This window comes from Homalodisca vitripennis, chromosome 8, assembly GCF_021130785.1.
Source record: "Homalodisca vitripennis isolate AUS2020 chromosome 8, UT_GWSS_2.1, whole genome shotgun sequence".
Lineage (NCBI taxonomy): Eukaryota > Metazoa > Arthropoda > Insecta > Hemiptera > Cicadellidae > Homalodisca > Homalodisca vitripennis.
In genome coordinates, this window is record NC_060214.1 from 121,100,801 (window position 1) to 121,114,671 (window position 13,871).

General features: G+C 32.2%; 1 protein-coding gene across 2 annotated transcripts in view; it reads right to left on the minus strand.

The window, feature by feature from the left end:
* The window catches only part of LOC124368000 (peroxisomal acyl-coenzyme A oxidase 3-like), a 54,017-nt gene that overhangs the window by 4,638 nt on the left and 35,508 nt on the right, over positions 1-13,871 (minus strand). For both annotated transcript variants that reach the window (XM_046825265.1, XM_046825266.1), the window contains exons 6-9: positions 8,808-8,982; positions 6,770-6,885; positions 4,875-5,038; positions 1,648-1,770 (exon numbers count right to left, since the gene is read on the minus strand). In XM_046825265.1, the coding sequence (XP_046681221.1) occupies positions 1,648-1,770; positions 4,875-5,038; positions 6,770-6,885; positions 8,808-8,982 (578 nt within the window). The remainder of the gene's footprint in view (positions 1-1,647; positions 1,771-4,874; positions 5,039-6,769; positions 6,886-8,807; positions 8,983-13,871) is intronic.

The window sequence follows — 13,871 nt, forward strand, 5'->3', positions numbered from 1 at the left end:
TATCTGTGATATTTCACACCATGTTTTATCTCACATGCAAAAGCATATGGTTTTTTATAGTAATTATGTTATTATAAAAACTACACACTGAAATTAATACACAAATAAAATATAAAAACCTTGTTTGCAAAAATAACAAAAATAGGGCATTCCAGAATGTTGCTATTTTTATGTGAGTTATAAAATAATGTTCTGGAATGTCAATATCATTCATTAGCTAATACATCACCTTTGGAAAGTATTAATAGTTCTTTAAACCCTTTGACTGGTGGGATTTTTCTTAGTAAGAGTGCCCTAAAGAATGATTTTTAAAATTTTGGGTTTTTGTAAATAATTTGGGTTTACTGCAGTAGATGTGTTATAAAAAACACTCAAACGTTTCTGAAGTTTTTTTGGTACTTGTACATAAATTAATTTAATTATGCACAAAACTTATTATAAATTTACAAAATAAGAGAATAAGATAAAATATTCAGTATTTTCTCATAAACATACTAAGGTACACAATAAGTACAATTTCGTAACATTACATAATCTCCTTAGAAATCTAAGTCGGACACAAAGCGGAACATCACAATCCTGGCATATTGTGTCCTGGTGTCGCTGCTCGCAGACGCTCATCTATTTGTACACGTGGTGTGCTCTCTTTGGCTTGTCCTTCTTACTTGTAGCAGAGATGATGGCAGGAAAATGCAGAGCAATAAGTCTAAGGGAAACATCTTAGCCAAAAATTCGTCAGTAAGTCTTTCTTACGCCATTTTACGTAATCAGTAATTACACAAACAGCTACGTTTATTTACTCACAGTAAACACTACAAAACTTTTACAATCAGGGCAATCGGTAACGTAAAAGTGAGGTTACATCCTGTACCTAATACAAACCGAAATAGAATCAGCTGATTACTTGGAGTAACTGATTGAATACTGTAATATGGCCTGAATAACATTGATTGGTTCTGTAAGAAATAAATAAAAGAACAACACTGCGATCTAGTGGGAACTACTTGAAACTGTTTCTGATTTATTCTACTAGATTGCATTGATAATCAAGTGAGAGATTATTCATCATGAAACATTATTGTGAATACTGTTTAGCACCATAGAGCTTCCCGCACGGCTATTGGGATACTGTTGGCGGCACGTAGGGCGCTTCCAAGTTTGTTGTTTGGATTACTAGTCAAAGGGTTAAAAAGCTGACTGATAGGATAGGCTCTGCAATTTGATAAAAAAAGTAGAAAATTTAATTTAAACATAATTAAGAAAAGCTAAAAAGATTAGATACAAGAACAATTCCTCTGTATGTCTCAATGTTATTAAATGATTATTGTGAGAATCTCTTTTTTTTAAGGCCAATCCCCTTAGCCTTATTCTACTTTATTCATGAGCCACTGGCCTGTGCAAGGACCTTAAACAGGATAAGGATAAGAGGAAAAGTAGTGATAAAAAGTGGTCTGATCACAGACAGGATTTGACCTGAGCTATCCTTAATTCACCAAAGTCCGATGCCTTACACCGCTTGGCCACTGGCTCTCCAATCTATTCTAAACACTGTAAACACTATATTCCAAAGTGTCTCTCTTCAGAGACAGATAAAAGACTGATTTAACAGAGTATATTTAAAAAACGAATGAATAAAACGATACTTACAACCTCATCTTTGTTTTCGTTTGTCATTATTTGGATTTGAAACTTGCCGAACTCCTTGCACAAGTCATCGCTGAAGTTCTTGATCGCAAAAGTGGCCGCCAAGTAAGGAAACAGTCGCCATTGCTGCAGACACAAAAGTATTACTCTCTAGGTTTTAATTTTGTATATACAAAGTACACTAAACGTAAAATAGAGTCAAAAAGAAACCATAATCTATATGTATGATTTGTTTTCAATTCTAGTACGGTTACATCAAACATAAAACATGATTGTTCTGAAAATTATAAAAGTAAAGAAATTACTGCAATATTATGGGATTGAATGCTTTCGATACTGATAGAGAGAGGATTCTCTTGAATTAACTGTTACAGTGTCTTTTGTTCTTTAATATTGCCCATGAGTTCAAAATGGATATCAAAACTTCAGGAAAACATTTCAATGAGAACATAAATTGTGCCGGAGGCTTCATCACAAACTGCTTAATAATGTTGGACCTCAGAATAATGGTGATGGTTTGTCAAAGTTTGCTTTGTAATTACATTCATAATAAGATTTCCATAATACTAGCTATGTTTTGACTACAACAGTAAAAGGTGAATGTAAAGAATTAAAAGTCCAAACTAGGATTTTATCATTTGAGAGTTGAAACTTAACACAATCCTGTGTCAATCTTTTAAGCTTTCTTCTAAAATCACATTTTTATGGTGTAACAAATAGTGAATTTTAGTGAAAATACAACAAATAATGAAACATTATTTATAAATATAATTGATCTATATGATTTTGAAACTAGGCGATTCATTCATGACATGTCAATAACTGACCATGTATTGACTTATTATGACACAATAAACTATAATTTAATGTGAGGTTCCCATTCATTCCTTCACGTTACCAATTCTTCCACTGCTCAGTGAAAATGGACTAGAACTTTCACAGAATCAAGTGTCCAAATATGCCTTGAAGAAGTTGAGTATAAGAATCACTCACAAAGCCATAGCTCAAATGCAATCTAATGCTTTGTACAAATCTTCCAAAACTTCCAAAGTCATTGGTGAAAGATAGTAACAACTTAAAAGGGTTTCTGATGGTAACAGATCTAACTGATGGGTCACACACAACGATATAGGGATAAACAAACAAGCCTAACAACTTAAAAGGGTTTCTGATGGTAACAGATCTAACTGATGGGTCACACACAACGATATAGGGATAAACAAACAAGCCTAACAACTTAAAAGGGTTTCTGATGGTAACAGATCTAACTGATGGGTCACACACAACGATATAGGGATAAACAAACAAGCCTCTCGCACAAATAGGTGACCATGAAGAAATCTGTAAAAACATGAACAGTTCTTCTCCCCCTATTCCAAACAGAACATTTAATACTATTTGTATATCAGCACAGTCTTGAGTTTTACCATAATTTTCCAAATTATTTCAGAGATTAATATATAATAGTTTAGTTAATTACCTAGAAGACAAAAACTTTTTGATGATGTGTACCATGGATTTCGTAAAAAGAAATCCACCACCACAGCTTTAATAGACTTTGAGTTTCTAATACAGTCAGTTGACGAAAAGGCTAAAACTGCTGGTATATTTATAGACCTATCTAACGCTTTTGATAGCATATCTCATGATACAATGTTTAAAAAACTTCAAAGCTTTGGAATAAAAATATACATTTAAAGTCATTTGAATATATTTGAATCATACCTCTCTAATAAGAGGCAATATGTTGAAATAACTCACGTCTATGATAATAAGGTTAAAAAATTCAAATCACACACTCAAGTAATTAGAAATGGAGTACCTCAAGGTTCAATCTTGGGACACATATTATTTATTTGTTATTTAAAAGATATGCCAAAACCTCTATCAAACTATGAACACATTAAAAACCAACTATACCTTTAAGCAGATGAATCTAACCTGATCATTTCTACTAAAAGCAAAATTGAAATGGATAATGCTGAAGAGTGAAAATTGATTAACCCTTAACTCAAGTAAAACTAAATTTATTTAATTTCATACAAAACAAAACAAAAATCCACTCAATCTAGAAACTGTGATTAATGATGTAAACTGAAACAACTGCATAAAAAAATTTGTATGACTGTTAATTGACCAAAATCTTAGTTGGGATTTTCATATTGAACGTATCACTAAGAAAATAAAATCCAGAATATTTGCACTAAAATGTTGAACATATCTCTGCAATTTTCCTGTTTTAATGACATGTTTCTACACACATGTCCAATATCATATTTCATATGGTCTATGTGTGTGTTACTACCAACAAAATCTTGACAAAATTTTACGTTTTCAAAAAAAAGCACTTAGAACAATAAAATTATGATCAGTCAATTAAACATCACGTTTCTGCATTAAAAGTTTAACTGTGTACGGATTGTATATTTTGGAATTTGTCATGTTTGTCAGGATTACAAACATTATTTAAAAATTAATTCTGATTGCCACTATTACAACACTAGAAACAAAAAAATGTTACCTCAATATAGGGTAGAATATTTAAAAAAATAGTACGTCATATGCTGGAATAAGGTTTTTGAAATATATTCCTAAGCAGATCAAGGATGTTGAGGACAACAATAAATTTTAAAAGCAACTAAAAGAGTTATTAGAGAAGGCCTTGTATTCACTTGATGAATTTTACTTTATAGATGATTTTCTGTTAATATAATATAAATAAAAATGTAGATTTAAACTGTTAATACACAATGAAATGTACTTCCAATGTGAATATCTTTAAACTATTTTATAATATGTCACGACGCTATTTATTGTAAAAATGTACAAGAAAGAAAATCAAAATAATTTGAGTTTGAGTGTTACATTTTTTTGCCCTGATCCCTATTCCAGTCAACTACGGCATAATCAAGATAATTTAAGTCCATCGATCTGTCCAAGAATCTTTATAGTTAAAAATCCAGAAAGGTTAGTTGACATCCACGAAACAAGAGTTCCACCTACCTTTCAAAACGAAACTGGTCACATCATATTCAGAGTAGATGAATTTGACATTCCACATAAGAACAGGAAGATCCTGCAAGATATTTTTTTTGGTATTGATTCTACTAGAATACATCCCAAAGGAGAATTTTCACGATTGTGATAATAATTGATTGATTGATGACGTCATATAAGGATCCCGTGTATGCTTTACTTAACTTATGACTACAGAGTTCTGTCTGTACTACCTGCAGCTGATACTCGAGTACGGGCAATTCCTTGTCAGCCTCTACACCAAACTGCCTGCGGACTGCCGAGTATCGGATGGCTATGGGGAGAGCCTTGCTCAGGTACGCCACGCAGATACTGACGATGCTCACCCTACCTTGCGACAGCATCCCCAGCGCAGCTCCTGCAGGCAACAGATATCATAATCGGACCTCCTCCAGTCTGCTTCTCAAGTTACGGCATATATCAGTTTAACAAGGATTTTGATACACACACTACCTGCCAAAGCAATAATTTTGTCAACAATCAAGAAAACCGTGTCTTCAAATAATCAAACTCCTATGAGATTTTATATTTTACAGTTTTTGAAATTGGCATTTTCATTTGGCTGGAAGTCTGTGTTTTGTTCTTAGTCAGCAATAACATTAATTATCAATGGATAATTCTTAATTCGAACTCAGTAAATTAATGTTCTTAGGTATAGGAGAAGTTACTTCTTTCTTTATTCATATCCTGGTAAAGGTGTTTCCTCCGAGGTCATACAATTGGGGGGGAGGGGTTGTACAACATCAAACACATATTATTAAAATGCACCATCAATATAGTTTCACAATATCTTATTAATTTCATACTCTAATTTATTGCAGTAATTACCATCCCAAATATTTATTTCTATTTAATTAACTTTCTTCCCCATCTCAGAAATTAATTACCTCATACTATTATAATTTTAACTTATGTGAAACTCTCAATTATGTACCTTATTAATACTTTAGAAAATAAGTTAATCATCTAAATTACAAATCCAATAAATTATGTTACATCTTATTTCACCAATTCAATGAAAGTTCATATTAATTACATCTCAATTTAATTACTGTTACCAAATTAAACAATTACTATACATTAGATGTTATTTCCTGTAATAAAATCTAACGTATAGCCAATTTCAACTTTTATTGGTTGACTTGGCTATAAAGAAATCATACAAAAACATTTTTGAAAAGAAATAAAATTACAGATTTCACACATTCACATTGAAGCAAAAAATGTGGCATTTATAAAATATATCAAATAGAAATTATTCATTGATTCATTATTTTTACGAAACTAACCCTTTTCATAAGTTTTGGAAGAAATATGAGTTTAGACAATATTAATATAAACACCCGGACAACTGTGAAATTTACCTCCGTAATGTGGAAGCTAGACTAATTCTTAACACTTGCAATCAAACCTCTTCCTCAGGTAGACACTTAACCTAACACATGCATGTTAAATCAAATCATCATCTGTTAACCAAAAACGGTTGCCACAGCAAGTCCGAAATAGTTCAAGAATGTATTTGTCTAAGGAATGTTTCGACATGGTGTGAACCGGAAAACTGAAATGTTAATCATGACACTGGTTGTTTAGCCTAAGCACTAACATAGTAAAATTATATTTGTATTCTATTCACTTTAAAAAATATTTGCACAGCCTTACTACACCTGCCTATTATTTTTAAATTGCAAAAGTTCAACTATTCAGCATATGAGAAGGAGTAAAGCATATTTTATTATAAATCTTGTTTTTTTCTTCATTTTTACAATGTAAATAAATTTATAATACAAATTTTTGTCTTCTTAAAATTATTCATAATAAATAATGTAAAATAAGTTTATCTTTTGGCAAACAAAATTTGTTTGAATTGAGCAAAGAATAACAAATTTGTAATAACAAATACAATTGTGTTTGTGTGTGTGTAATTTGAATTTGTTATTTGGTATTCAATAGAAATAACGAATAACGAATTTGTTTCAATTGTTTGGTTGTTAACTCATTGAGGAACTGTTTTATGATGGAGTTTAATAATAATTTCAGCCATTATGGAAATATTTCTTGAAATATGTATAATAACGGTACATGAACTTACCAAATCGTTTATTTGAGTCCTTGAATGGACTCACGTATTTTCCTTCTGGCGTTACGTCACCACCTTTGTTGAGCAGATTTTCTCGTGGAATACGATACTTATCAAAGATTACAAACCTGAAAATATTAAACAGGCTAATTAAACATATTTTTTAGTCAAATTTCAATAACGTGTTGATGTTGATCTGTGTTGATGAATATATGTAGTTGTAGATGTGGAAGCCCACGTTGTTTGCATCTTTATGTTCATAATGGGTTAAGGATGTTTTAGTATCAAAGGTTGATGCTAATCTAAACATGAGGGGTTACTGTCCCCTACCCACTTGGACTGGAAGAGGTTGGAACAGAGCTAGCCTCTCTCTCTTAGTATCAAAGGTATCCTCTCTCTTAGTATCAAAAGTTGATGCTAATCCAAATATGAGGGATTACTCTCCACTACCCACTTGGACTGGAAGAGGTTGGAACAGAGCTAGCCTCTCTCTCTTAGTATCAAAGGTATCCTCTCTCTTAGTATCAAAAGTTGATGCTAATCCAAACATGAGGGATTACTCTCCCCTAACCACTTGAACTGGAAGAGGTTGGAACAGAGCTAGCCTCTCTCTTAGTATCAAAAGTTGACGCTAATCGAAACATGAGGGATTACTCTCCCCTACCCACTTGGAGTGGAAGAGGTTGGAACAGAGCTAGCCTCTCTCTCTTAGTATCAAAGGTATCCTCTCTCTTAGTATCAAAAGTTGATGCTAATCCAAACATGAGGGATTACTCTCCCCTACCCACTTGGACTGAAAGAGGTTGGAACAGAGCTAGCCTCTCTCTCTTAGTATCAAAGGTATCCTCTCTCTTAGTATCAAAAGTTGATGCTAATCCAAATATGAGGGATTACTCTCCACTACCCACTTGGACTGGAAGAGGTTGGAACAGAGCTAGCCTCTCTCTCTTAGTATCAAAGGTATCCTCTCTCTTAGTATCAAAAGTTGATGCTAATCCAAACATGAGGGATTACTCTCCCCTACCCACTTGGAGTGGAAGAGGTTGGAACAGAGCTAGCCTCTCTCTTAGTATCAAAGGTATCATCTCTCTTAGTATCAAAAGTTGATGCTAATCCAAAATGAGGATTAACATGAGGATAAACATGAGGATACTCTCCCCTACCCACTTGGACTGGAAGAGGTTGGAACAGAGCTAGCCTCTCTCTTAGTATCAAAGGTATCCTCTCTCTTAGTATCAAAAGTTGATGCTAATCCAAACAGGAGGGATTACTTTCCCCTACTCACTTTAACTGAAAGAGGTTGGAACAGAGCTAGCTTCTCTCTTAGTATCAAAGGTTAGCCTCTCCCTTAGTATCAAAAGTTTATGCTAATCCAAACATGAGGGATTACTGTCCCCTGCCCACTAGGACTGGAAGAGGTTGGAACAGAGCTAGCCTCTCCCTTAGTATCAAAAGTTGTTGCTAATCCAAACATGAGGGATTACTGTCCCCTGCCCACTTGGACTGGAAGAGGTTGGAACAGAGCTAGCCTCTCTCTTAGTATCAAAGGTTGATGCTAATCCAAACATGAGGGATTACTGTCCCCTGCCCACTTGGACTGTAAGAGGTTGGAACAGAGCTAGCCTCTCTCTTAGTATGAAAGGTTGATGCTAATCCAAACATGAGGGATCACTGTCCCCTACTCACTAGGACTGGAAGAGTTTAGAACAGAGCTAACCTCTCTTTTTCCAACCTTACTCACTTTGAATATCCTGTCACTCCGAAAAAAAGCAAAGGTCCTTTAAGGACTAAGTGAAATTAGGGGTTTTCTCAGTTTCATGTCCTTAGTGAAAAACCAAGCCCTCATTACTATTGCTAGTCCAAATAATTAAAATCTATTTATTATGACTAGCTTATTGTTCTTTAATTACACAAACATTTCATGATTCGAATCAGTACTTGGTTCCAAATTGATTCATATTACTAACTCTCAACTTTACACTGAAACTAAGAATATATAGTGTCAACTATGACTACTTTAGCATCATGCAAGTTAAAAAATATGACTCACCCGTTATCAACACCATTGAGTCCAGCCTTCTCTCCCATGTCACCCACTGATACACCCGGGAAGGGGCAGAGAGTACGAGGGTCACGGATGGGAGTCACAAAAGCGTGCAGCCCATGGTCCTTGCCATCTGGCGTGATTAAACGTGCGTACACCAGAGCGTGCGTCGCAGTTTTACCTAATGAAAGAACTTACGTTAAATAATCATTATTTATTTTACAACTAACTGACAACCAATTTTACTATCCAACCTTACCCTGCTGACATGAACCTCTGAAAGAGAATAATGCTTCTGTTAAGGATGGTCTTCCCACTTGAAAATGAATAATCGGTAAACACAAAAAAAATTTTTTTTCGGCCGCATGCCATTTTACAGTAATACAAGAAATCGATAACATTACATTTTGAGATCTGCAATCTGTGAATATTGAGTTTAGCTCCAGTTCACCTTCTTCTTACTGCAACATCTGGAATCTGAGTGTCACAGTATTGACTCCTAGAATCCGGAGGTGTGTTCATCTGAAGAAGCTCAAAATGAACTCTCCATCATTCCATCATCAGAGACACTTAGACTAAAATATAGTATAATCTGGATGAAGAGATATTCTCATTGTCTCATTAAGTGCACAAGGATACTTTAGACACGATCTTTAAACATAGTGGAGCAGCTGAGTTTTCTATACATAATGTAGCTGTGGTAGGAAGGGTCATTCAATATGATTATTGAGTTTAGAACTGGGGTAGATAGCTAACAAAACACTATAACCTAGGTTAAAATTTAAAAATTCATACAAGAGCATTTGACACGCTAAGCCAGAAATCATAACAAACAAGTTGTGTGTCAACTCCATGCACACTACCTGTAAAATATATGCTTAGTAAAAACAGAACACTAATATTGGAACCGAACTAAAAAATACAGGTCACAATAGGTCTGCACTAACCGACCAACCACTGAAAACTGATGAGAGGCCAATAGTAAATTGCGATTGTCACACCAGAAACAATGTGGCGGAAAACCAAGAAATGGGAAAGGACCATTTTTTTTTATTACTAGATGATTTTTTTGAAACCATACTGTGGCACTGAATGATGTGTATTAAAAGATTTCTAGGAATGTTAATGAATAATTCTTTAATTTTAAAGAACACAGCCAAAACTTATCAAAACAATTAAATTCATTTAGAGTAGCAATGAGAGTTTTGGCTGATACAGTCTCTCTTGAAAGTGGCAAAACGTTTATTTTCTTACTACTTCCAATCTGTTTTAAAATATGGAATATTAATATGGGAAGCCTCAACCACTTTAAAAGTCAGAAAACCTTAGTGAGAACAATGATGAGGACAAATAAGAGAGTTGGTTTCCAAGCTTCGTCCAAACAAACTACAACTTTAATTTTGCATTACCTTTCTATGTACAAAATTTTGATAGCAATATAGAGATCTCTCCTTATGACTTGACAATTTCAAGCAACAACCATAGATATATGTAAAACCTTAACTCTTTTTGAAAGAAGTTCACTATATATATAAAGTTCATAAAACTAACTTCCAGTAATTTTTTACCTAAACTTCTATGCAAAACTTAGACTTTTTTCTACATAAAGAATTTTATGTAGAATAAATGAAATTATAGAAAAATGTTTCTATAATTTAAGAGAATATTGAAATAATACCAATTTTTAAATTGTAACTAAGCTTGTTATTTTAGTTTAGGCTGATGTTAGTTTTAACTAATGTATTAGAATTTTATATTTTGACAACGCACCAGTTTGTTATACATTGTTTGTGAACTCGTCAAACGTTTGTGCAATAAAGATATTTTAATTTTATCTTTGTAGGAAAATCTTGTTTCCTTCACAATCCATCCATCATTAAACACAAACTTTAAACAAAGAACCAATACCATTCAAAGCACCAGTATAATGAGTGATTAATTTTAAAACTCAAAATAGCATTACAATATGGAAAAATAATTTACTAGTAGCCACTAATTATGTGTTAAAATATGAATTGCATAGACAAAATTCGGTAATAAATTTTCACATATCATTGGGGGCAATGAATACAATTCTAATAAAACGTTAGACTTGCCTTTTAGTATTTACATTTTTTAGTTTTTGTGATGTGCATCCTTCAATCCTTCATCAAACTTCTGCCTATTGGATGTTATAAGTTATTTCACAACTATTGAGTTTTATTTTGTTCTTAAGTTCTTTATTATTTTTAAATTTTGTATTTTTGAATAGTCAATAGTCAAATATTCTTTATTCAAAAACATATAGTACATTTCTTACATTAGAATAGTGTCAAGTTTCAATAATATAAAATAAAGACTACATCCAAAACTAAATCTAAAAATCAATTGTTAATATTAAAAAATACCCTTTTCAAATTCCTCTATAGAGTACAAAGCTAAACCTGTCAAAAATGCTTTTAACTTTTTCTTAAATATATTACAATTGTCCTCTTTTTTAATTTCTTCTGGTAACTTTTTCAAAAATTTATTTCCTGCAAATGTTGTTTTTTTTTGTAGAACTCCAGACGGTAACTTGGAAAATTAGACTCATTTTTGTGTCGTGTATTGTATGAGTGAATAAAATAATGTTGATTCCTTAGTGGGTTGTATCTTAGGAACATTATGCACTCATAAATAAATAGCCCATAAACGGTCAATATTTTTAATTCTTTGGACTTTTCTTTGACAGAATCATTAAAATTCAGATGTAACATGACTCTGACTGCTCTTTTTTAGACTTTCAATATTTCCGTGAGGTTTTCCATTTTTGTTGTTCCATATACACAAATGCCATAGGCTATGTGAGACTGGATATGAGAATAATAAATCAATTTTAAAGTTTCCAAACTACACAAATTTAACATCTTTCGAATTGCAAATAGGCCTGAATTTATTTTGTTTAAAACCAATTTAGTATGTTCATCCCATGACAAATTACTATCAACCAATAATCCTAGAAATTTTATCTGATCAACCCTCTCAATTACACTGTCATTAATTTCAATATTTAAATCTAAAATTTGATTGGATTGTTTTGTTTTAAAATTTAAAAGCTTGGTTTTATCAGAATTTAGAGTTAAATTGTGGTTTTGAAAAAATTGTTCAATACAAGCCAATTCGATTGAGGTCAGTAACTCTATCCCTTCTACTGTCTTCCCTGAAACTTTCAAGTTAGAGTCGTCAGCATAGAGACAAAGTCCTGAATAAGGCTCAAAATTTAAACATTTTGCTATGTTATTTAAATAACACAAAAAAAAGGAGAGGTCCTAAAATGGAGCCTTGCGGTACCCCTACATTTACTGATTCAAGGTTGGATTGAAATTTAACTACATAATTTTTTTCAGTAATGTGGTTAATTTGAACAAATTGTTTTCTATTAGAAAGATATGATTCAAACCAACTTAATGCATTGTTTTTTATACCCAACTCTTGCAGCTTCAGCAATAGCAGTGAATGATTCACACTGTCAAATGCTTTAGACAGGTCCATAAAAATTCCTATTACTTTTTCTCCTATGTCTATTGCCTCTATAATTGATTCAATAAAGCTTACCACTGCTGTGATTGTTGATTTTTGTTTTCTGAAGCCATGTTGAATAGTCTCCAGAATATCATTATTCTCTAAAAATTGCATAAGTCTGCTATAAACTACTTTTTCATAAATTTTTGATAGTGATGGCAACAGTGATACTGGTCGATAATTTTTAATATCCAAGGGGTCATTTTTTTGTAGATTGGGATAACTTTTGCAATTTTGAGTTGATCAGGGAAAATACCACAAATAAATGATGAATTTATTAAATGTACTAATACTTTGCTCAGTTGTTTATTCACAGTTTTTATGATTGTCATTGGGATGTCATCATGGCCACTTGAAAATTTGTTTTGAAAAGAGTTTATTATCTTTTGGATTTCCATCTCATCTGTTTGTGTTAAATAAAATATTTTTTCAAAATTAGAACCAAATAAATTTTGCCCACTAATGACCGATAGATTATTGTTTATGCAGGTGCCATTGGCCGTATTTACATTGGCAGATATCATTCCTGTAAAGAATTCATTGAAAATTTTACTTATTTTCAGTGGATTCACAATTACTCGGTTATTATTTTTAATTTTGATGTTGTTAAAGCTCTTTAACTTGTCACCAGTTTCTGAATTTATTATATTCCAAGTAGTTTTATTTTTATTTTTTGACTTTTTAATTTTTTGATCAAAGAAATCTTTTTTAGCTGTCAGTAAATTTGTTTTGTAGATTTTATTTTTGTGCTTACATAGTTTAGATAGATTCAAATCATTTGTTACTCGAGCTTTCTTATTTAGTTTAATTATATTTTGTTTTTCCCCCTTTAACTCTTGGTTTATCCATTTATTCAGAACTTTTTTTGTTTTAAAACATTTCTTTGGAAAAGATATATTAAAGTAGTTGATGAATGTACTGTAAAATATACCAAATTTTTCATGCACAGGTGAAAGAAAAACCGTCTGCCACATTTCCCTCTCTAATAGTTCTTTGAACATTACCATATTTTCTTCTGAAAAATCCCTCTTGATATTTATTAAACAATTATTTCTTACATTATTTCTACATGTATTCACTATTTCTAATACTTGACCATCATGGTCAGATAGCATAGTTATTACTCCAGTTACTAATATTTGATATTTTTTTAAACTAGTTAAGAAATTATCTATTGCTGATACAGACCCTTGGAATACTCTTGTTGGGAAATTTACTGCATAATTCATATCAAAGCTTTTCAAAATATTTTTAAGTTTTACATGTTCGCTACTATTTTTTAAAACATTTATATTTAAGTCCCCTGCTAAAATAATATATGGATATTTTTTAATAACTAAATCTATAAGACAACTTAATTTATCCAAAAATACATTAACATTTGAGCTGGGGGACCTGTAAAGACCAATTAAAAGAAACTTAAAATTTTTAAAAAGGAACAATGTTGCACAAAACTCAAACTGTCTCTCCTCACACAAACCCTTTGGAAGACGAATTGCCACCTGTGTCCACTCAATTTGTTCTTTACTT